The sequence below is a fragment of the Cetorhinus maximus genome, chromosome 9 (genome assembly GCF_964194155.1).
Source record: "Cetorhinus maximus chromosome 9, sCetMax3.hap1.1, whole genome shotgun sequence".
NCBI classification, from domain to species: Eukaryota; Metazoa; Chordata; class Chondrichthyes; order Lamniformes; family Cetorhinidae; genus Cetorhinus; species Cetorhinus maximus.
Window position 1 is genome coordinate 83,062,769 of NC_135887.1, and position 25,861 is coordinate 83,088,629.

The window sequence follows — 25,861 nt, forward strand, 5'->3', positions numbered from 1 at the left end:
TGGAAAAAATCTAGTTCTCTGTTGTTGGGATATAGCTGATTTTGGCAAAGCTGCACTTAGTGCCAGCCATACCTGCCTTTGGAAGTGATGGTAGGCCTGAACTACTGCAGCCCTTGTGCTGATGGTGCTCCCATGATGGTATAAGTTAGGAAACCCCAGTCGTATGACCTAGTGGCAGTGACTTGGAAGGAAAGGTCCAAGGCAGATTGGTGTATGACTTAAAGCAGGATTTTCTGGCCCTGACACCAGTGGGCATTGTCAAGGGTGAGACAGGAAAATTTGGAGAGCCGTTGACTTTTAAGTTGCTCTCCAAATTTTACCATCCTGCCCCCGACGATGCCTACTGGTATTGGGGCCAGGAAATCGTGCCCTTACATTAGGACCTCAGAGTTGATGGTGGTCTCATAATGGTGCTGCTCCTTCTTGTTACTATAGATAGCTGAACTGAGAGTTGCTGTTAAAGGAAGCTTATTGAGTTGCTGAAGTGCATCTTACAGATTGGACGCACTGCAGCTACTGTGTGTTGTTAGTGAAGACTAGATATTGAATCCAATGGTGGTGCGCCAATCAAGGGCAACTGGAAAGTTATACTTTGCACCTTCTCACACTGAGGTCAGGACATGGAACCAGAGGCAGGCAGCAGAATGGATAGGAAGCTGGCTACAAAACAGAAAATGGAGTGTAAAGGTTAGGGGCAACTACTCAGACTGGCAAAAGGTGAGAAGGATGGAAGTGGTGTTCCACAGGAATCGGTCTGAGATCAATCAGTTACAATGTATAGTAATGATTTAGACTCAGGACTTGGAAGTACAACAAATTGAGGGACCTAGCTAATGCAAAAGATGATTATGACAAAATACCAGATGGCAGTAATAAAATTACATAATGGGCGTTTAATGACAAATTATTTTCTATATAAATAAGTGTGAGGCGGCGCATTTTGGTTGGGTAATAAGAGTCTAACTGGGGTACAGGGGCAAAGGATTCTAGGGGTTCCCATACAACCTGCAGGGATGCAGGTTAATAAGGCCATAAAAGAAATCCAAGCACAGGAGTTTGTTTCCAGAGAGAATCAACTGAAGTCATATTAAACTTGTATTCAATCTTCCTTAAGAGTACTGCTTCCAGTTCTCTCCATATTATAGAAACAATATTGAGACATTGAAAAAGGTGCACAAAAGATTATGAAGGATGATACCAGAACTGAGGTTTTAATTATCAAGAAAGACTTTAGATCTTTTCCAGAAAACATGAATTAATAGAGGTCTTTAAAATGATGAAGGGGTTTGATAGAGTAGACATAGAGATGTTTCTACTTGTAGAAGAATTTAAAAACTAGGTGCCATAAACACAAGGTGGCCACAAATAAATCCAATGGAGAATTGAGGAGAAACCTACTTTACCCAAATGTGATAAAACTGTGGAATGCATTACTACAAGGAGTAGTTGAAGCAAATAGCATAAATGAATTTTAGGGGAATCTAAATAATTACATGAGGGAGAAACGAATAGAAGGGTATGTTGATAGAGTTAGATAAGAAAGATGGGAGAAGGCTCATGTGAAGGGTCAACTTCAGCATAGTCCAATTAGGCTAAATGACCTGTTTCTATGCTGTAGGCTTGATGTAACACAGCTCATATCAGAGCAACATGCCTGCAGGAAGCCTCTTCCCATTGTAACATGAGGCCCACTGAGAGATACAGCCATGAACATGACAAACTCATCTAGCCCCATACAGCTGGTTCAGAGCAGCACTCTTGGAATGCGAGAAAAGGGCTGTGGAAGTTCAGTCAACATAAATGCAGTGAAGCCATGTTGAGGAATGAGATGAATATAATTTGAAAAACAGCTTTTTCTCACACTCTACATTCAAGAAAAGAAAATCACAAAAGGGCTAGGAGCAAACATTGTTCCTAGTGACTGCCTGCATATCATCCAGGAACAGGTGTGAAGCAACATCACATCAAGATGCACTAATTAAACATTATCATATACAATCCACCCAGGCTCAGATCTTACTCTCAGTCACCGTCAATGAAAAGGTATATGTGCAGTCAGCATGAGTGTTGGAAGCTATGCATTTGTAGGCATCCTCATCATCCGGAGTGACGTTATCAATCTGTAAAAGTCAGAATATCTGCAAATCATGCATTGCTTAAACAGTGAAAACATTGTCATTCAGTAGAACTGAACTGGCAGAATGCAAAGCCAGCTAAAATCTGGTCTTAAATGAGCCATCTCATTACTGATCAAATTAAAACAGCGCATGTAACTGGACTGGCTAATTTGGTACTGTGCTTATCAAGTCAGGCCTGGAAATTTGAAGTTAGTATGATGTATGTAACTGGATTTGTTATATCAATAGAGTGCTGACTAAATCAGTAGTGTTTATGTTACAGTTGGGATATCTAAGGACTGATTAAACTGTAGTGTATTACTGATTGAATTGGGGCAGTGTTTATTAGGACTTTATATCCCAGCACTTATCAAATCAGTATGCAACATCACTAGTCATCTCTGCACTGACTGAGTTGGAAGTGTGGCGTGACAGGATGGGCTACCTCAGCACTGACTGTGTTGAGACTGTGTGCAATAGACTAGATGTCTCAGGACTGACTCATCAACATTATTTGTCACTCCGAAACCACAGGTTCTGAGCAGGGCTGCGAATGCTGATTTCTATATCTGCTAACATAATCTCAGAGTGTGTGGTCAACTTTGGCCTCTCTTGTTACTAGCTGCAGTGAGAGATTAACAGGGGTCATGATGTAAATATATTGGACTCAACATCTGAGGACTGATTGAGTTAGCAAGGTGTGAACAAGGTCTCAGTACTGATCAGATCAGGAGCTTGAATATTACTGGAGCGACTGCCTCAATGGGTCAGATTTTATTGTCAAAATAATGGTGAGACTAATGGCATTCACTGTTATTTACGTACAAATGGTACAAAAATTTTTGGGAAGGGGCAGATGCCCGATTAAATGTAGAAATTCAAAAAATATTGTCCGGATTGTACTGCTCCACTACTGTCTTTGGGAAAATGGCATCTTCTTGACTGGCTCAACATTGAAATGCATTGAACGGCTTGAAGTTGTTCTATGTGTGCAGTAAATATGAACTAAATTTGCCATAGAACGTTAAGTCTTGTCATTGTGTAGGCACTCTTAACAATGTGTTAAGTTTAATTTACTGCCAACTGGCACTGAAAATTAATTATTATAAGTGTGGAATGTCATTCCTTCCTATTTTAATTGTTGGAGATTTTTTAAAATTTCTAATTTCAAATTAAAATAATGTTTTTTGTTACATTCCTTTCTGTTCAATTTTTCTCTTAATCCAAGCTTTCTCTCCCTCTCTTTTTTTTCTATTCATCATTGAATTCAGTTACTCTAATTTACACTTCCTTCTTGGTCCTTGCGCTGTTTATTTTTCAATCCTTTAATCTCATTGGCTAAGGAGATACCCTGTTCAATCAGGTACTAGATGCCCTGTTTCCTTCTCTGCCCCTTTATCAGCAAGCGCTTTCATCAACTTGCCACACAAAAATGTAAACTATGCATGGGAAAGTTTAATGGATGGTAGATGTCATTGGATGCCCTGCTACAGTAACATGTGGCACATTATTGTCTAAGTAAGGGATAACAGGACTGGATATATTCATATATTAGTACCGCGCTAAGAATTGCACTGCCATTTGCCATCAATCTGTCCTTTTCTTTCAAATGCTGATCAACTAACTGCCTTAATTAGCTGGTTAAAACAATTCATAGTAGCTCTACAATGAAATCTGATGGTTTCAGATACCTTTAGAACATTCTCCTTAGTGATGCTGTCAAAGAAAATCTTTGCTCCTTTGATTGATTTTCCACTTCCTCTCTTCCATTGAATGGTGGGTTTGGGGTTCCCAGATACCTTGGCTCTAAAAATTGCATCTTTGCCTAGAGTAAAACAGACATTTCAGAAGTTCCAGCATAAATTGATATGACAGACATATTATTCACACAAACATCAAAATCCCACTGAATGTCATTTAAAACTCATTGAATCTATGTGAGCATATTAACCAGTGAGTTTGTTATTCTACAATAATGTTAAACCATTTTTCAAGATCTAGAGATTAAGGAGAACTAATGTCCCTCATCCAAAGCAATATTTACAAAATTTATTTTTCTCCTTAATCACGATTAAGGAACCTGCTTCAGGTCAAAAATCTGAGGACTAAAGGGTGGACCAATTAAAAAGAACAAACCTCTAATGAGATAAGAGATATGAAGGATTGGACTTTTCTTAAAGTTTTCTCCCCCTTGATTTCCACTTATGACTATTATTGAGGCTAGGGTATTATTCTACATGTTAATTGTATATTAATTGTGTTTAATTGCATGCAAGTGGTGGATATTAGCTGGTAATTCGCTTGTGCCCCTTTTAATAGAGATAGACTGAAACTTTGTTGAATTGGTGGTTGGGTTAGGAGGTGCTTGCTTGCAACGTGTAACTCTGTTCATAAATGCTTATAGAAGCATGTAAAGAATGATTCAAGTGATATCCTTCACCAACTGGCTTTCTGTAGTCATTTGGTAAAGGATGTTCCTACTGAGATATCCTTCTCACCGAACCCTCACACCACACTCCTCAACCCATCCTTGCCCTATTCCTCACATGAGGTGAGACAGTGTATGTCAGCAAGCTAGTCCATAATGGAAGGCAGTACAGCCTTACTCAACATCTACAGAATTTCACTTTCCAGCAGGGATCACTGAATAGTCATCAAAATCAGAACCATAGTTAGTTTTGCTTTCTCTTGCTTAGAGAGGTTGTGGCCCAAATTGCTCAGCTGTGATCAGTTTAGTCAATAAGGACTAAGGCTGGTTTGCATCACTCAGTATCACATCACATGGTACTTTCATCCACAATGGGTTTGCCATTTTTAAAAAGCTACATAGTAATGCATATATGGTAGAGTTCCCAAAAAACCTTCATTTTGTATAGTTCTGAGAAAGATCCAAATAAATATTTATGATATTTATGCTGCACAGTCTTCTCCACATTGGGTAGACCAAACATAGACGGGGCAACTGCTTTACAGAACACCTCCTTTAGTCTGAAAGCACAACCCAAGTTTCCAGTCAACTGTCATTTTAATTCTCCACCTTGCTTCCACTCTGATCTTTCTGTCTTTGGCCTGCTGCAGTGTTCCAGTGAAACTTAATGCAAGTTTGAGGAACAGCACCTCATCTTTCAACTGGACACTTTATAGCCTTCTGGACTCAACATTGAGATTAACAATTTAAGGTCATAATCTCTACCCCCAGTTAATTTTGTTTCTTTGCTGGTTAATTTTTTACCTCACGTTTATATCTTATTTCCTTTACTCTGTTTTTGAACTGCAGCGATTCAGGACCCTGCCATTCATCCCTCCTCTAGATGCACCTTTTGTTTCTTTACTGTCCCATTACCACTCTCTTTCGTTTTGCAGCATGACACCTTTTGTCATTTAATCTCTCCTACTCTCCACCCTATCACAGACCTTTTTTTTCTTCTTCCCACCTTTCCCCTTTCGCTTGCTCAAAACCTATTACATTTCTAAATTTTCCCAATTCTGATGAATCACAGATCTGAAACATTAACTCTGTTTCTCCCTCCGCATATGCTGGCCAGACCTGCTGGGTATTTCCAGCACTTTGTTTTGATTTCAGATTTCCAGCATCCACAGTAATGTGCTTTTACAAATGCATCCTTGTTAATACATCCTTGGAATAAAGAGCACTTTAAAGTCCTGATTAACGTTTAAACTGGCATTGGGTTTATATCAAATTCTCTGGATTATGAGCTTGACGATGACATCAGATATTCAATGGAAGTCAGACTAGTTTTACACAAGTAGAAACGAAGAAATGTTGGAAATACTCAACAGGTCTGGCAGCATCTTTGGAGAGAGGAAAAGACTTAACATTTCAAGTCGGCGACCCTTAGTCAGAACTACATTTTCTGTTTTTATTTCAGGCTCCCAGTCTCCACCATACTTATCTTTTGTTTATTTTTACACAAGGTTGGGAATGTAAACAGTCCAAATGGATCTGTCATTTATGCCTCCTTTTTATCTTTTTTTAACAAAAATAAAATCCAGGTGAAAGCCAAAGGCCCATTGTACAGGACATTGCCATGATCAAAAAAAGTAGGGGAAAGGCAATCAGGTAAATCAGGGAATAACACTGCTAGGCTAGCTTACCTTCTTGAACTACAGAGGAATTTGGCTTTTCATCAAACTCAGGGATGCTCTCTCCTGGAGGGATCTCAAAGGACCGCGTGACAACATTTAGTGTCTGCTGTGTGACTGATGATTTCCTTTGTACTTGTTCTCCATCTGAAATATAGCATAATGCAGTACCTTTTAACAGCAAAGATACGCAGCTGGTTGTTAATGAACCTGTTTATGGATGCTTATCTCTTTGCCAATATTCAAAATGGGTGCACAGCTCTTCAGTTCAGGAATAGAGTCATATTAAGCTCAGACCCATAGGTTAATGAATTCTTAATTTTGATGTTTGTCAAAAGTTCCAATGAAAATAATTGTTAAGAGTGTCAATCTAAATTCTAAATAGCTTCAGCTCACAAGGCAAACTTGAAAGGTAGCATAAAGTAGTATGGCATTTTTAAGATGGGCTAAATAGAACTAAGGTGTAGTATGAGAGAAATAGGACTGCTGTTTGCATAACAAATACCATACCTTACAATGTATATTAATGTATATATATATATATATATATATATCCTCAGCAATCCCATTAACCATAGCATCACGCAAGATTTCATCATTTCCGAGGTCTCTCTCACTGAAAAGATCATATCACACCACTTCTTGGTTTCATTTATTATCTATATATTCATGTTAGTCACCAACTCCTTTACAATCATGATCAACACATAGAAAAGAAAACTGATTCCCCAGATCTGACTGGAGCTTCTGTGACTCCTAACTCCCTCTACTTATGCCCTTCACAGCTTCAGTGCTTCCAAAAATCTACTCAACATTTCCTACTTCCATACCCTTGTGTGTCCCTGCCTCACCCTTGTGTCCACTGTAACCTTCATTCATACAGTCACTAGCAGATTCAATTTTCCAATACTTCTACACAGGTTCCTAAGTTCCAGCCTCCATCAACTCCAACTCACTCCAAACTACATTGTATGCATCCTATCCAACACAAAATTGAATTCCCTGATCATCCTTGTTCTTGGCAGCCTCCATTGGATCCTGATCACTCAAGGTACTGTACTGAATTTAAAGTCAGCATTCACAAATTCGTCAATGCTTACTTACCAACGTTCCCTCTATTTTTTGCCGACTGCGCAGGCAATTTCTTTAGGTGTGTGGTCCCTTTATATCTGTTTGCACAGCCATGGCCTTGTGGTAACTTAAAAGGTTCTTGAAGTTGCTGTGCAGCCGTGCAATTTAGGAAGAACATTGCTGTTTACCTCTACAACCCCATCCAGCTTTCCACTATTCCAACTCCGGTCTCATGTATGCTTCCCTCTTCCTCTGTTCCATCATTTTTGGCAGGGCCTAGCACTAGCATCTGTCATTCACATCCTAAAGCACTCTTCCACAAATCTTCCACACCTCTTATCATTTTGAAAACCTCATTAAAAGCTATACCTTCAACAATGCCAATATTATTTCCTTCTATTCTTACTTGGGTCTGACCCTCAAAAAAGCATAGGGATTATTTACAACATTAAAGACACTATATAAATGTGTGCTATTATTATGATTGTGACCAGAATTAATTCAGGGAAGCTCCATGAGGTTCACAATTGAGACAGACAGCTAAAGTTGATGTAGAGGGCCTCTGTGAGGTTCACCTAGATACACTGTCATAGTTGATATAAAGAAATGAGGTTCAGAGTTTGGATGTGACATAGTAAAGGGAAAGTCAGCGAGGTTCAAGGTTGTTACAGTTAATGTAGAAAAGCTCTGTGAGATTAATATACTTAATATATCTTAACTTTTTGATTTCTGAATTGAAAAACATTGTCACTGTTAATGTTGGGAAGCTTTGTGAGGTTCAGGGTTGAGGTACATGGTCAGGGCTGAGCGTAGGGAAGCTATGTGAAGTCCACAGTTGCGGTACATAAGGAAAGTTTGTAAAGTTCACAGTTACAGTACATTGTCAGGGGTCAGTGTCGGGAAGCTTTATGGGTTCAGGGTTGGCAGGTTTATATATTAGGAAAAGTTTTGGCAGTTACCTTCATCGGATGTGATTTTCATCACCTGGCTTACTTTTTTCACTCTGGTGATCCCCGAGCCAGTGGACTGCTCAGTCACGATTGTTGTAGTTCTGGTCGTCCGCTTTGACACTGTTGTAGTCATGATTGAAACTCAAGTTGGAGTTCTTTGGTAACTGGTAAAACATAAAACCCCAAGTATTAGTAATCAGGCATCAGTTTGGATGGAGCACCGGGTGACATCGATAGTCCTGCCTTAGTTAGTTTTAGGAGATAAGAACAGCTTATTCATAACTCTGAAAACAAGGGACATCACTGTTACAGAGAATAAATATTTTCTAGTTTTAGTACCCAGTGTCAATAAGAAGTCATGCATAGAATGGACCAAATGCAGATTAAAGCTCTTTCTATAATGTTTTATCAGTACTCCAAAGTAAGCTACAGTACGGATTAGCTGCAGAGTGAAGCTGCCTCTCTGCCTTCCCATCAAAAACTCCCAGAGTTTAAGTACCACAAAAATCAGCTGAACTGGATTACTCTGCTGTACCAGAAGTGGAAGTGCTTCATTTCTGACAAAATGGGAAAAATTGATAAGGCCTGTTTTGGCGTGTGAGGATCATGATGTGCAATTATACCATTCCTGATTTTGTTGAGGCAAGCAGCTTGCAAACTTTGTGTTGCCTTCTTGTCTACAGCATTCGTTGCTCCCAATGTGGTTTCCTCTACATTGGAGAGACCAAACGCAGACTGGGTGACCGCTTTGCAGAACACCTTCAGTCTGTCCGCAAGCATGACCCAGACTTCCCTGTCACTTGCCATTTCAACACTCCACCCTGCTCGCATGCCCACATGTCCGTTCTTGGACTGCTACATTGTTCCAGTGAAGCTCAGTGCAAACTGGAGGAACAGCACCTCATCTTCCGACTAGGCACTTTACAGCCTTCCGGACTGAATATTGAGTTCAACAATTTTAGATCATGACCTCTCTCCTCTATCCCCACCCCCTTTCCAATCCCCCTTTTGTTTTCAATAATTTATATAGATTTTTCTTTTCCCACATATTTCCATTATTTTTAAATGTATTTCCATCCATTGTTTTATCTCTACCTTTTAACCTATTTCGATCCCTTCCCTTCACCCCACCCCACCCCCACTAGGGCTATCTGTACCTTGCTTGTCCTGCTTTCTACCCTTAATTAGCACATTCCTTAGATAATATCACCACCTTCAACACCTCTTTGTCCTTTTGTCTATGACATCTTTTGGCTATCTCCACCTATCACTGGCCCTCTATCCAGCTCTACCTGTCCCACCCCCGCCACCCCCCTTAAACCAGCTTATATTTCACCTCTTTTCTGTTTTTACTTAGTTCTGTTGAAGAGTCATACGGACTCGAAACGTTAACTGTGTTCCTCTCCGCAGATGCTGCCAGACCTGCTGAGTTTTTCCAGGTATTTTTATTTTTATCATGGTATCTATACTTGCTGCTATGCAAGCTCATCATAGCTGCGGATATAGGCTTCACAGCAGTCCAGTAACATACCCTCTAACCGTTTACTAGGATTGCTGAGACAAAGCTCCAGGAGATTGCCAGTGGCTTCATGGAGCATGAACCTGCTGTCCTGCCCCATTCATGCTCCTACAACAGTCATTCCGCCAGTGCCCTTTTTTGTTTTATTCGTACATGGGATGTGGGTGTTGCTGGCTTGGCCAGCATTTATTGCCCATCCCTAATTGCCCTTGAGAAGGTGAACTGCTTTCTTGTACCGCTTCTCAGCCAGCCGTGTCAGATGCTTTCGGGTAGCCAAGAACTGCTGTCTGGAAATGTCAGATGTAGTCTGAAGCCAGGTCTTCTCAGGCTGGAGCTGCTCAAGGGCATCTTACAAGGCCATTGTAGGCTCCCCCACTGAAAGACAGCAGCCTTCCACCAGCAATACTAGAACCACTGGGGTAGCACTACTTAGGAGCATGAGGACATGCAAAGGCCACCATAATACAGGCACTAAGGGAAGGCAGTAGGGTAAAGAGGGGAAATAGCTCCATTTTGTGTGTTTTATTGCAGATGTTGTAGGATAAAATTGTTGTGGAATTTTTATGTCAGTGGCTTTTCTTTCAGGATTTTGGAGAAGAGATTGCTGTGATGGTATGTAGCAGGTGAACTGAAAGGTGGGGAATTGTGGAGCAACTGTATTGTGGGGACGATGTCTCAGGGGAGCTGGAGTCTACAGCTCATCCAGAGAAAAGGGGTCCAAGATACCTCCTCTCTTCATGTTCCCTCTGTGCACTGCATATCCTGCCTATCAATTTTCACCCCATCCATTACCTCTACTATTACCACTCCTACCTATATTTTGTCAGTATCCTCTACCTTAGTAATCACCAATATAAAGTATTCATTTAGTATTCTAATCTTGCCTTGTGCAACTAAGCATATATCACCTTGTCCCTGATAGACCTCACCCCGTCTCTTACTACCTGCTTACTATTTACATAACAGGAGATTTCTGGGTTAGCTTTTATGTTAATTGCCCCTCTATTCTCATGTTCTCTCTTTGTCAATCTTATTTTCCTCTTCACTTCCCCTCTCAACTTACTACATTTGGTCTGGCTCTTGCTTGAAGAATTCAATTGACATTTATCATACACTGTCTTCTATAGTTCATCATATTCTCTGTCTCTCTGGCCCTTGCTTTGCCTCCCCTGCCTTTCTTCTTGTTAAAATCTACCTAGACTGTACCTGAAATACCGCTTCCTTAAATATCACCCATTTTTCTATCAGTTTTTCCTGTTTTACCTTGTCTCGATCCCTTCTCATCCCATTGAAGTTAGCCCTCTTTCAATTTAGAAGTCCTAATTTAGATTGTTCCTTGCTCTTTTCCTATGATACCTTACTCATTCTTACCCAAGTGTTCTCCCACCTATTCCTCAGCAACAGCTTCAGGAATGCCTCCTTCTTGTTGGACTGAGAACATACTGATCTAGGAGCTCTGCCAAACACATTTAAGAAGTTTCTCCCCCTCCTTTATTTCCTCTAATATTATCCTAATCGATATGTGAATGATTCAAGTCCCCCAGTATCACCACATCTTGCACATCTCTATGAATTCCCTGCAGATTTGCTCCTCTACCTCACGATCATTAAGTGTAGGCCTATATAATACCCCCAGAAGTGTGATCATACCCTTTTGCTTCTCAATTCTAACCAAATAGATTCTGTCCTTGCCCCCTCAAGGATATACTTTCTTTCCAGCACTACAATATCTTCCCTAATTAGTGCTGCCATCCCTTTTTTCCTTCCCTACTTCTCTGAACGCTTTGTATCCGTGAATATTAGGCACTCAGTCCTCGCCATTTTTAAGCCACATTTCCGTTATTGTTACTACATCAAATTCTCACAAGACTAAATGTGCTTTTAGCTCACCTTATTCATCATACTTTGTGTTTTTACATACATGCATTATAAACCTGTCTTTGTACTCTTCACAGTCTTCTTTAATTTAATTTGATACCACTTCCTTCTTTAGTACTATCTAATACTGTACTCTCACTTCTTTATGTGTCTTATTCCTTTTTTCTACTTCTATATGCTGGTGCCCCTCCCCCCACCTAGCTGCATCTGATATGGATGTACTTCATGTAAAGGAAGTTTTATTCTACAACTAACCAATGCACTGCAGCAAGTCGCCAAGATTTCTTCGATAGCACCTTCCAAATCCACAATCTTTCCCAATAGAAGAACAAGGACACATGGGAACACCACCAACTACAAATTCCCATCCAAGTCATACAACATCCTGTTTTGGAAATTATGTAACCATTCCTTCACCAACACTGGGTCAAAATCCTGGAACTCTCTACCTTACAGTACTTATTTCTAATGAAGAGTCTGATGAGGACTCGAAACGTTAACTCTGTCTTCCTCTCCGCAGATGCTGTCAGACCTGCTGAGTTTTTCCAGCAATTTTAATCTTTGTTTCTTATTTCTAATCTTTGTGCTGGAAAAAGGAGTGTTGCAAGGGACAGAAGTCAGAAAATCTATTCCTGAGATATCCAGAATGGGAAGGTTGCTTTAATTTTCAGAACTAAATGCTTGATAACCACAGAAGTTAATGAGAAAACTAATTTTAAAAATGTTATGTTTCACATAGCTCCGTTCAAAGGTCAGTCACCTCCTGTCAATTTCTTCAAAAATAGTACAGAAAATGTTAGCACTCCAGTGTACCATGCAACTGTACCCTCCCAGCATTGTTTGTGCACTCAGTATTTATATCACCACCCATTTTGAAATGATAATAACTGCAGAATTTCACATTACTGAAAAATCAACAGGTAACTGAAGCAGAGTCGATTCAACTTCATTCCATTCTGCCTTTGGCAGATGAGGCTCCAGCATCTTAGTGGGTTTAGGCTTACACACAAAAAGTGGCCACTTGGTGGAAGCATACTCATATAGCTGTAAACCAGGAAGGAGTTAATACCTCTTGGAGAAAGTGGAGAATACTGTATGTCTTAAGAATGGGAAACACAAATTCTGAAAATGCAGGGTGTCTTATTGTAACAGCTGGTAGATCTCTGCCTCCTGTCTGAAATGTTCATTGTCTTTCAGTGGATGGCCTTCAAGACTTGTCCTGAAGTGCAGTCTGGTTGTTAGGTTGATGTTAGCAGTTACTGATCTGAGAATAAGAAATGGATGTCTCAATCCTCAAAACACAAAAGGAATATAAACCACCCTGTAATGGGAATAGACAGAGAGACCTCTTTGTTTGCCAAAACAACAGATGGACAGATAAATAAGGAGGGGATTGAGATGTTAGCATGGCTCAAGCAGCAAAACATGCTCTCCTTAACTATTTAAAGAAGGTTCTCATTTTAGTAAAGCATTTTCCCACTACGACAATGGCTAGGACATCGACGTTAATCTTCACTGTAATACCTCCATTCTAGTCTGTGGTGTGTTTCCAACATATTCCTCATAACAGCACACACAGATCAGCAACACAGTGAGGGAGAACTGCAGACACAAACCTACGGTGTAGAGCAGAACTTGTGATGTTTAACAGCTTTTGGTGATGCTGTTAATTCATGCTGCTAACTACAGTTTTGGAAAATGAGAGTTCTGTGTTTTGATTCAAAATCAAGCTTTCATTTAATTAGATATTGGGCAATGAAATATTTCAAAGGTCCAAAATGGGTGAAAGAGGATGCAGGACCAGAACATGTATGGCTGTTTATTCCTCTGGACATAGCCTCTTTAGCATTCAATGCCTTGAGGGATGAAATTTGTGAAGTAAATATGAAATGCGCTACATTCAGCTGCAGATGGTAGTTGTGAGGACCTCCATCCATTTCTTCTCTGCTACTTGACATTATAGGTCTCATTCCCTGGCCTTTTCAAAGCATTTGGCATTGTTCATGGATATGGACACAAACTTCTTACAGAGGGTCAAGATATGTTCCCAACAATATGCTGTGGTGTGAGGCTAAAATTAAGGCTGATCAGTTGAATTCAAGCATGGCTGGGTCCAAGTCTAATTTGGAGGTAAAAGACTAAGTCATTTTGGTCAAGGAATATAACATTTGCTGCAACAACATAATCTGGCCCTGATCAATGGGTTGACATTGTTGATGTGGTCTCAGCAATCAAGAGGTTCTGTGTTTTTACGCCAAGTTCATGGGTGGGATGATGAATTAACAAAAGTGAGTTGAAGACTGAACAGCCAGAGGTTTCTAATTGTGCAGATTTCTCACTGACTTTCAAAAGAAATTGGACTTTTAAAAAAATTCTTTCATTAGATGTGGGCGTTGTTGACAAGGCCAGCATTTGTTGCCCATCCCTAATTGCCCTTGAACCAAGTGGCCTGCCACATCACTTCAGAGGCTGTTTAAGAGTCAACCACATTGTTGTGGATTTGGAGCCACATGTAGGCCAGACCAGGTAAGGACAGCAGATTTTCTTCCCTAAAGGACATTAGTGAACCAGATGAGTTTTTACGGCAATCAACAATGGTTTCATGGTCAGCGGTACTGAGACTAGCTTTTCAATTCCAGATCATTAATTGAATTCAATTTCTAGCATCTGCTCTGGTGGTATTTGAACCCTCGTCCCCAGAGAATTAGCTTGAGCCTCTGGATTACTAGTCCAGTGACATTACCACTACAACACCATCTCCCCCTAAATACTTGAAGGGGAACAATTTACAGGGCTATGGGAAAAGATCCGGGGAGTGGGACTTGCAAAAAGACTCCTTCTGTGCTGTAACATCTGTATCATTCACTGATTCTATGAATCATCTCTGTGGGATGTTTGGCTCAACATGCATGTAGGGAATATTCCTGGCATCTCTCATTGCTGTTGCACGAGAATAAGTTTTAACTGACCATAGAATAAACAAAACTATCCATACCTTAGTTCAAGAAGGAATGCCTGAGTTCCTGAAGCCAAAATTGAAATCAGGTACAGCTGCAGATTTTTGGATGAAAATTTTTCTGTGACACACCCAGTTGATGATATATTTTCATCCATCAATCAAACACCATCAATATAGTTTGTTCATCTAAACATTTACGCACCATTTCAATATGTTTAGAATTAACTAGGAAACCAAAAAAGCATCTGCACAGCCACATTGCTATTTCACTGAATTGCAGATGCTGTGTGCCACCTACTTAGATTATATGTTGCCAAACTAATCCAAATTTACAAACTCCATTTGATACACCTGACCACCACTTGGTTTGCATACAAATTGTATTCAATTGATGTATTTAAAGCACTAAATACAATTTACAAATTGGATTAGGTAACCAGCTAAAGTGAAATGGTTTGAGATAGAAATTCGCAACTTCTGACTGCCATATTAATTTGCTCAAGAAACCCAACTTCACGTAGACTTTGACTTTTTAAGAACACAGAACTGTGTTCCGAGGGGTTAGTGCCCAATTAACACACATTCCTCAGGCACAATGATCAGGAAAAGCAGATAAAGATGCCTTTGTACGCCCGGAGTACACAGACTTTTCTAACACAGGGATTCTAGTCCTGTGCTTAGGGGTATCCATGGAAGAGAGGAAGAAAGATGCCTTCCTTCTGCTTCAAGTCCCTATGACCTTTGTCAAAGGGATATCCGTAGTTCATAAAATACAGTTGCCCTTGATATGATCCCATCTGAGTCAAAAGGATTAAACAGTGGATGATAAACATAATAGCCCACTCTCTCCCACGTGACCTAACATGTGGTCGTGGTCAAGGTCAATAAATGCATCCTCAAAAGCCATTTCTACCAACTGCATGAATAGCCTCAGACACTACTCAATTCACCACACCCCACCCAGCACCCCCCATCACTCACCTCCAATTATTATCAATTAGATTTATACCAGATATTCATAAGCTCCACTGCACCCTCACACACTTAGCACTGCTGCAAACTTCACAGCCACATCTCATAGCTTGCCACACTGCAAACTATTCAACCATAGCATCTGAACAGATGCACAAAACTTACTGATAATTTTCCTCTCTCTTGCAGGATAAGATGGTGCATTCATGGAGGTAGGAAGAACTAACTGGGGTGGTGGGGAGGGAGGCATTGGGGATGGAGACAGGCACACCTACATGCCTAACTACCATGGAGGAAACTGTGCTGGCAATTTTTGGGACAGCTATTTTTGAAGTTGTGGCCAGTGGCAGGGCTGAAACCATCGAGGATGATGATATCCTCATACCTAACTCTCCTTCATGTGTATCTCACTTCCCTCTTATCACAAACTCTCTTCTGATTTACAAGCTGCAGATTACCCTGCCTCCTGTACCACAGCCTTATATTTTTGCATTGTTCCTTTCTAATACTTAGGAGGTGCAACCTGGTCAGGTAGCAGAGGAACACTAAGAGAGTGATGATGAAGGTACAGTACCAGCACTTGATTTCTCACTTGCAGCCACCAGCTTAGATACTGACTTTTCAAGTATCTTAAGAGCAGGATCTGCACATAGTGAGACACTGCACATGAGTGAGTTGCAGCTAGGGCAGGGGGCAACAACAGCAGAATGCCAGCTTGCAAGAAAATGAAGCCACACGCAGATTATGCTGCAGAGGACTCAAATAGGATTTGATGGGACAGCCTACAGAAGAACACCCCACTAAAACAGAAGACATGTACTGAGGGAATACACAGGAGTAATTATTTTTCTTTTGTATTCCATATGGAATGTTTTTGTTCATAAATATGGTTTGTAATCTTTTTTTTTCTCTGGTGACTCTCATTTTTGCATTGTAGCCAAACGGATGCAGTGATGGTCAGTGACAGGGAAGGGAAGGTGCAGGACTGTTGGTGAATGGGGAATTGGGATTGTGCTTACTACTATTGCACTCAGAAGAGCACTTCACAGACAACCCCAGCAGAAAGGGGATGCATTGATTGACTCCTCCCTTCTTCTCCTCTTCATCAAGTATTTGCTCCTCAGCTGCTCACTGTATAGGTGGTGGCAAGGACTGTCCTTCATGATGGCAAGATTGTGGAGCATGCAGCACACCACCGCAAATCTTGACACTCACTCTGCTGAGTTCTGCAGGGTTCCTCCAGAGTGGTCCAGGCAGCAGGCGTATTGTTTCAGCATGTTAGTGGTCTGCTGCTTCACATTGTTGTCCAGTAGCCACCCTCTGGTTTATTATGGTGGTTCAACTGCAAGCAGCACAGCAGATTGCCGCAGAATAAGGCACCATTACAGCTCTCAGGATATTGGACATTGATTGCCTAATATACTGAATATAGTCACACACCTGCTGGATGTTGAGAGAGTGCAATTCCTTTCAGTTCTGGTATATGGCAGAGTTGGTGCATAGCATCCATACCGTGGCATTACCAACAGAGGGCCCTGGTTGGTACACCTTAGTAGTTACAGCAAGCTGTGTACATCACAGATTTTCAGGGCTCCAATTTATAACTAAACCAACATAAATGCAAAAAAAGAGATGTTTAAAAAAGAAATCTGAGAGCAATGCATCTTTTATGCTCCATTTCAGGGGGCAAGATTTTCCCTTCGCGGGTGATTGCAGAGGGCAGGCCTGGGAGCGGCTACAAAATGGACTGCCACCCACAATTTCATGCTGGCGAGCTAATTAAGGCCCGCACAACATGAAACGCAGCTCCGCACTGGCTGGGAAAAGCCAAGCGGGGGCAAGGGCCTGTTGGCCGCCAGGTCCAATGGTGACCCGGCGGCCGGTTTCAAAGCAGACAAGGCAGCCCCTGGAAGGCTGCCACAGAGGACGTTCCCTGAGCTGACACTATGGACCCGAGTGAATTCCCAGGTTAGATCTTTGAAGGTGAAGACTGGAATTCCTCGTGAGAGAGACAGAGTTTTAGTGAGATTGGTTGGCTCACAGTGTTTACTGACATCTGGGTGGGTTGTTGAGAAATCTGTGGACTCTTTGTCTGGTTGCCTCTGCCTTTTATTGTGTAGTGTGGTGTGTTCAACCACAGTTTGTTTGTTAATTCACATGTAAATACTGTGGCTACAAGAGCAGGCCTGAGGCTAGGAATCCTGCAGCTAGGAATCCTGCGGCAAGTAACGCACCACCTGACTCCCCAAAGCCTGTCTGCCATCTACAAGGCACAAGTTAGGAGTGTGATAGAATACTCTCTGTTTGCCTGGATAAGTGCAGCTCCAACAACACTCAAGAAGCTTGACACTGTCCAGGATGAAACAGTCCACTTGAGCGGCACCCCTCCCACAAACATTCACTCCCTCCACCACTGACGGACAGTGGCAGCAGTGTGTACCATCTACAAGATGCATTGTAGAAACTCACCAAAGTTCCTTAGGCAGCACCTTCCTAACCCAAGACCACTGCCATCTAGAAGGGCAGCAAGTAAGTGGGAACACCATCATCTGGAAGTTCCCCTCCAAGCCACCCACCACTCTGACTTGGAAATATGTTGTCTTTGCTTCACTGTCACTGGGTCAAAATCTTGGAACTCCCTCCCTGACAGCAGTGTGGGTGTATCTACACCACTGAGACTGCAGCGGTTCAAGAAGGCAGCTCACCACCACCTTCTCAAGGGCAATTAGGGATGGGCAATAAATGCTGGCCTAGCCAGCGATGCCCACATCCCGTAAATGAATTTTAAAAAGTACCTCATACTTAACTTGAATGTTGGCATATACGCCAGACACCTTCTATTATTTTTGTTTGTTCAAAACCTGTGGAATCTTGTTGCTTTATTCACTGAGCAAGTGTCTTAAATTTCAAACTTTGTCTACTTTAAACAAAACGCTATTGGTCCCTAACAGAATCTTATCAACAACATGGGGATCTGGCCAAGGATAATAACAATCTGCAGATCAGACATGCTCAACAGACCTGAAATATCTGACATCCCACATGTACTTTACAAACTGTTGTCCTTGATACCTCTCAATGTGGTATGTAGAGGTATTGATACTCCAGATATTCTGGACACTCCTTCGTGTAACCCACAGACCAAATTATGTTGACTCTTTGACTGCAATCAATAGACCGGACGTTTCTGATCTGTTTTAGTGAATGCGACACACCAGGTTCATTTGAAAACTCTGGCTGCTGCACAGATCAGGAACTGCCTGATGCCCAAGTATGCACCGCAGACCAGGCATTCACGGCACCATTCTTGACACTCATCATTCTTTCTGGAAATCCAGATGCACTCAGCATCGCAATGCCCAACAAATGCATTCTTCACACATGACAATGAATACTGACTCAGACACATACCTTTATGCCTAAAAGGTGGCTATCATCCTCTTTAAGTTAATTTTCTTTGATTCTTTCAATTTGTATTTTGTTTTGTTTTTGTTACATAAGTCTAATTTATAATACATTCCCAGCTTTCTTTCCTTTCGCTTCACATAATTTACTATGATCCACATAAATTCATAGAACTATCCCATATAGTAATGAGATAGCAGTGATAAGTGGGGCATATAAGATTGGAAAACTGTTTAAAGCCAATGTTGAATATTCCAAAGTACAGAGCTTTGGAATATTCATAAACAAATTACAACTTTGCTTCCCTTTTTAATTTTTGATGTCAGAGTATGAAACATCCTACCACTACTAGATTAAAGACCAAACATTCCTAAAATGCGTTACACCTCATTTTAGAAGCAGATCTGTTTTTAAGGTCTATTTTGAATGATACTTTACATAATTTCACATTTCTCATTTTTATTTTAACTTTCAGTTAGAAATAAAAAAAGGGGAAAGAGAGCTTACCTGGTGCTGTGGTGTCCAGTTCCGAACTGAGGTCAGAGCAGTTATAGGCTGTGTAGTTGCTCTGAAGAGAAATCATTAGGAGATCTGACAGCCCCAATCTCTGACAGGCATGCACGCTCAGGAAACATAACTAATTTGGCACATGAGCTAAAATTCTATAAATGTCCAGTCCTCCTGTGGGATATTCACTTACTTCAAAGATGCTTTGTTCAGCAGTTTCCAACTTGCAGCTAAATGACAAGTTCAGCACTGATGGGTCCACTCACAATTCTCTGTATCCTTCTTGCTGCTCCAAAAATGCACAGGTCCATCTGTGCCTTTGTGGTTGCTTCACATTCTTATTATGTTCTTTGCTTTCAATGATCCCCTGTCTTTGTTTTCAAGATTCCCCTGCATTCTCTTCCAAGTGTTACCTTGACTCGGTAGTAATGTTTCTGTCTCCAAGTCAGATGGTGACTGCCTTAAGCCATATTGTAGCACTTGAGCACAAAGCTCATAACACTTTTGGGCCAATTTTTGATGCTGGCGGAAAGCAGGCAGTGAAGGATTTCCACTGGCTTCAATAGAAAGGCAAATCAGGCGAGTCCTAACAATCCATGAACAGTGTTTTTGCTCCATTAAGAATTAAAATTGATCCTATTAATTATGTACTAAGACAGTAGTGCATTGTTGGCGGTGCTGTACTATGTCTGTTAAGCTGAATGTACGAGATCCAATGGCATTATTCAAAGAAGAGCAAGGGAGTTCTTCCAGTATCAATATTTCTCCCTCAACCAACACCATGAAAAACAGATTTACCTTTTATCTCATTATTGTTTCTGTGATTTTTATTTTTGCTACACCAGGAGAACTCCTCTGCACTTCCTAGGATATCACCATGGGACCATTTATCCAGTACTTTCTGTGTGAGTCACTCCTACATATTCAGCACTGTGTAACTTGCTCATAGATAGTCAGTATTTCTACTGTGGTATTTAGCATTCTGTGTAACTCACTCCTGGACATTGATCATTCTCTGTGAAATTCACTCCCATGTATGCAGCACTTTCTGTCTATTTATCACACACTGTTTAACTCTCTCCCGGGAACCCATAATTCTCTATACCTCACCTCCAGGTATTCAAGATTATCTAAATCACATGCAGATACCCAATTCTCTATCTGTAATTCACTTCCTGGACTATATGGTCTGTGTAAATCGCTCTTGGGTATTCATTATTCTCTGGTAACTTATCCCCAGGTATCAATTCATTCTTCCTGTGTGTCTCACCCATCTTAATTAAGATAATTATATATATAAATGCACGAGGGAGAAAGGAATAGAAGGAAATGCTTATAGTGTAAGACAGGCATAGACCAGGTGTGTAATATTTCTGATAGATTTGGTAGTGGATTAAATGACATGCATTGTCATGCACATTCATAAACACAGGTGTAGCAAGCATCTGCTATAGGTGCCCATAATCTCAGGTGTAGTAAGGATCTGCTATAGGTGTCCATAATCTCAAGTGTAGCAAGCATTTGTCATAAGTGCCCATAATCTCAAGGGTAGCAATTATCTGCCATAAGAATATGTTCCATTTTACATGACTTCCACATTTTGTTTGCCATTTATTCTCATGCAGCAATGCCCTGCTCACAATTAAAGTTGACACTCAGTTCTGAGAAGGGTGTCCAGCAATGTCCAAAGTATAAACTTTGTATCAAAAGAATGTTTTTATGACTGAATCCTTTACCTCCCCATTTACCTGTGTATTTTTTCAGCAGAAGTATGGATCATTTATTGAATTTGTAATGAAACTGTATTAGGAGCAAAGCAAATCACAGGATCCAACAGCAAAATCCAATCACAAAAACAGAAATACCTGGAAAAGCTTAGCAGGTCTGGCAGCATCGGCGGAGAAGAGCAAAGTTGACATTTCAAGTCCTCATGACCCTTCAACAGGACTAAGTAGAAATAGGAAAGGGGTGAAATATAAGCTGGTTTAAGGGGGAGAGGGAAGAGCTGGGGGGGGGGGGGGGGGGGGGTGGGGGAGGTGGTTGTTGGGACAAGCAAGCAGTGTTAGGAAGAGATAACCAAAAGATGTCACAGACAAAAGAACAAAGAGGTGTTGAAGGTGGTGATATTATCTAAAAGAATGTGCTAATTAAGAATGAAGAGCAGGACAAGCAAGGTAGCTCTAGTGGGGGTGGGGTGAAATAAACCATGGGTGGAATACATTTAAAAATAATGGAAATAGGTGGGAAAAGAAAAATCTATATAAATTATTGGAAAAAACACAAGGGAGGGGGAAGAACCGGAAAGGGGGTGGGGATGGAGGAGGGAGTTCAAGATCTAAAGTTGTTGTATAGATTTTTCTTTTCCCACCTATTTCCATTATTTTTAAATGTATTCTACCCATGGTTTATTTCACGCCACCCCCACTAGAGCTACCTTGCTTGTCCTGCTCTCCATTCTTAATTAGCACATTCTTTTAGATAATATCACCACCTTCAACACCTCTTTGTTCTTTTGTCTGTGACATCTTTTGCTTATCTCCTCCTATCACTGCTTGCTTGTCCCAACAAACCACCACCCCCCCTTCTTCCTCCCTCCCGCACCCCTTAAACCAGCTTATATTTCACCCCTTTCCTATTTCTACTTAGTTCTGTTGAAGGGTCATGAGGGCTCGAAACGTCAACTTTGCTCTTCTCCGCCGATGCTGCCAGACCTGCTGAGTTTTTCCAGGTATTTCTGTTTTTGTTTTGGATTTCCAGCATCCGCAGTTTTTTGTTTTTATTATTAGCAAAATCCCATCCTCTGCCACATGAGCTGCTTTTCCCAGATCACAGAATGCTAATGGGTTGAACATTGCTTTAAGACTTTGACTTCTTAGTAACCAGCCCCAAGGATAGAAACAAAAATCTTTCCACAACGCTAAGTTCACCCTCTATGCCTGGATCAGCTGTTTGCATTTTTTAGAGGTTGTATGTGTGGCTATTACTCTAGTGGTAGGTCCCAGAGGGAGCAAGTGCTACTATAACCAGCTGCATGGAATGTCAACATAGCAGAAACTCAAGGAAGAAGCCCTTCTGTTGCACACTCCAGGGAAGGAAAATGCTCCAAACACATTGCCTTATAAGAGAAAGGTTCAATGCTAAAACACCTGTTGCTAGCACTAATTACTTATTCTGGGATACATGCAGCAACCTGATACACTTGTCTCCATATACCAAACCCCTTCTCCCCCACCTCCCCACCCCACCCCCAAAGATACTTGTTAATAGACACAAGATATAAAATCCTGATTGCATTAAAAATAACCACAATGCATGCAAGTTCAAGATGTGTCTTTTCCCATTGAGATACCTTGAGTTAGGGTCTCAGCATTAAATTTCCTATACATGATGCCAAGAAAGTTACAAAGTTTGGATGGGTAAGGGAGGGAAATTGGTCAGGGAGTCATTCTACTGGGAGCCTTTCTCTCAATGCCACTTCTGGGATTTTCTGCCAGAAGCGGTATTGGCATATTATAATGGGAGGCAAATAATGGGATGATACTACATAATGTATTTCCTGTCATTTGCACAGAGTCTGGCCACTGGGGGAGTTTTACATTTTAAATAGGATTTGCTGAATGCCCTGAATCACAAAAAAATGTCAGCATCTCTTTTCTTTTTTATTTTCTGTTGGTACCTCAGGGCAAATTATCCTACACTTTGTGATATCGCTTAGCTGACAAAGGTGATGCAGCAGTACAGTACATGGTCCTAGTTCCCATGCTCAAAATGTTACTGGCCCTAAATCTGGGAATTAAGGCAGGATCATGATTGCAACTGACAGCCAGCCAGAAGTCCCACTCCACTGCATATGCAATAGCAGAATGGGATGGAAGGAATTCAAGGCTCAAAGCTGCAGAAAACCACCAATCTAATGGAGGAATGATAATGAGTTAAATCAAGAAACAGTGCTAATGTGAAGCCAAGATTTGGTGTCAAAGACTTGTAAATTATAAAAGGAAAAACATAAAATAGGAGCTCTAGTGTTAGAAGTCAATTCTTTGATTACTAAGTGAAGAGCTGAGAAATATAGAGCAGATTCATCTCAGTCTGTGCTGGGTAAGGGACAATTGTCCTCAGAGCCTCTAAAATAGGGAAGGAATTTTTTTTTGGAAGTGATGAAGAGGAAACACTTTTCCAGATGCACTGTCTGAGGCACCATGGCCATCGAAAATTGATGAGTGGGTTTATGGAACAGACTACGAGAAAAAGAATATTCTGGGTTAATTGAGACATTTTAGAATAAAACTAGGTGAATACCTGTCAAAAAAGAACATTGAAAGTCTCAAAAATATTAGAAGTGTCTTACTCACAAGGTTTATGCAGAGTATGGTGGGGAAAGCTCAAATCTGTCATGGTGTTGTCTTGCACAGGCTGAAAGGAGCAGGCTTGCTTACACAGAATATACAGTTCAAAAACAGGCAGTTTAAAAACAGGCCATAGGGTCCAACTAGTCTGTGCTGGTGTTTACACTCCCCCGGTTCCATCTGTCTCAGCCTTTTAGCATATCTTTTTATTCCCTTTTCTCTCAAGTACACATCTAATTTCTTTTTGAAAGCATCTAAGCGATCAGCTTCAACCACTTTTTGTGATTCTTCTACACTTTCCCTCCCATTGTTCCATGCAAGCTCTGGCTCGAGTGTTGAAGACCTTGAAATCTTCAGGGCTGGATGGCTCTGTTAGCAGAAAGCATTCTTACATACCTTTCATTGTTTGGGATGTCTATCCAGTCACAGTAAACAATATAAAAACAAAAAGCTACTGCGGATTCTTGGCTGAATCCACACTTCTGCATAAGGGCTTTGCAGTAACCAACACCAGTCCTGAGGCAATTGAGACAAAGCCAAGTAGGCCATATTTTATTGGGTCCTGACAGAAGCAATTCCTTTGGGTCATTAGACAACTCGTGAGCCTTTGTCTGTTGATGTGTTGACCAATCAGCAAGGGAACAGCTGTGGGGGTTACAGCCTAGGGGCTGGACAGTGCGAAGGAAGCTGCCCCTCAACTACAGCTTCTTTGTTGATGGCTTTCTGAAAGAGAGGGTCATTTTTCTGCTTTGCCCATTCCACTCTTGATGTAACTTGGGGACATGGGGGTGGGGGCACAGAAAAAATGTTCATGTGGCAGTCCCTGTCAGGCTTTGTTTAGTCTACAAATCCTTCTACAACACTAAACTTCCTGTGGTAATGAGCTCACGTTCTAAGCATTCTGAGTAAAGAAATTTCTCCTTATTCCCTTATTGGAATTGTTAACTATCTTGTGTTGATTGCCACTAATTTGGGATTATTCACATATCTTTCCAAATCTACCCTGTCCAACCCATTCATAATTTTAAAGATCTCGATCAGGTCACCTCAAAGTCTGCTTTTTTCTAAAGCAAAAGTTCCAACCTGTTCAATTTTTACCAATAGCTGCAATCTCTCAGTCCTGATACCACCCTTGTAAATCTTTTTGTATTTTTCCCAGTGCATCTATATCCTTTATATGGTACGAAGATCAGAAGCGTACACTAGTATGGCCTGACGAGGGTCAGATATATAAGTTTAACATAGCTCCACTACCTTTAGATTCCATATTCTTAGAAATAAAATCCAGTGGTTTGTTAGCATTTTTAATAATTTTGCTGACCTGTGATACTGATTTAATTAATTTTTTTCATCTGTACTCTGGATCCCTTTGTCTTCTGACTACATTCAGTTTCTTATTTTCTAAGGTATTGGCGCTGTTTCTGCTTTTCCTAGAAAGTGCACCATCTCATACTTATTTATATTAATGTTCATTTTCCACTTAAATGCCCAGTCTACAAGTTTTCTAATGTCTTTTTCTACTGTATTCCTTTCTTCCTCAGAGCTATCCAAATTATTTTTTCTTATTTCAATCTTCTCTATAGCCAGAAATTTTAGCTTGTTCGGCAGGTATGCACCCCACCCGAACGAGCGTAAAATGATGCGTGGTGACATCAGGTGAGCTTCCCAACACCATCACGCAATCACGCGATATTTCGCTCAGCGGGCTCACCGATAATTAATAGGCATATTAAGGCCATTAAAGTCCCAATTAAATGTAATTTTTCACTGCTCATCCAACCTTACGGTTGGCGGGCAGGTGAAAAGAACAAGCGGCATTTGCACTTTTTAGGAAACCTCATCCACATGCAGGATGAGGTTTTCAACAACAATTAAAAATAAAATTAAAATTTTAGCTTTTCATTAATAACATGTCCCTGCTTATGTGATAATTGAACATGACAGAGTCACATGAGGGGACATGTTTTTTAACATTTTTACATTCTTTATTTTTGGTCATTTATATCTTCATCCGCCTGAGGCAGCTCTATGCC

The 25,861-nt window shown here is 40.8% G+C and overlaps 1 protein-coding gene across 1 annotated transcript in view; it reads right to left on the reverse strand.

Annotated features, from left to right (window-relative positions):
• LOC144684760 (immunoglobulin superfamily member 22-like) overlaps positions 1–25,861 on the reverse strand; it is a 137,578-nt gene that overhangs the window by 97,197 nt on the left and 14,520 nt on the right. Inside the window, exons 2-6 of the mRNA XM_078548947.1 lie at positions 12,709–12,903; positions 8,252–8,406; positions 6,234–6,368; positions 3,809–3,942; positions 2,021–2,120 (exon numbers count right to left, since the gene is read on the reverse strand). Coding sequence (XP_078405073.1) covers positions 2,021–2,120; positions 3,809–3,942; positions 6,234–6,368; positions 8,252–8,375 — 493 coding nt within the window. The 5' untranslated portion in view covers positions 8,376–8,406; positions 12,709–12,903. The remainder of the gene's footprint in view (positions 1–2,020; positions 2,121–3,808; positions 3,943–6,233; positions 6,369–8,251; positions 8,407–12,708; positions 12,904–25,861) is intronic.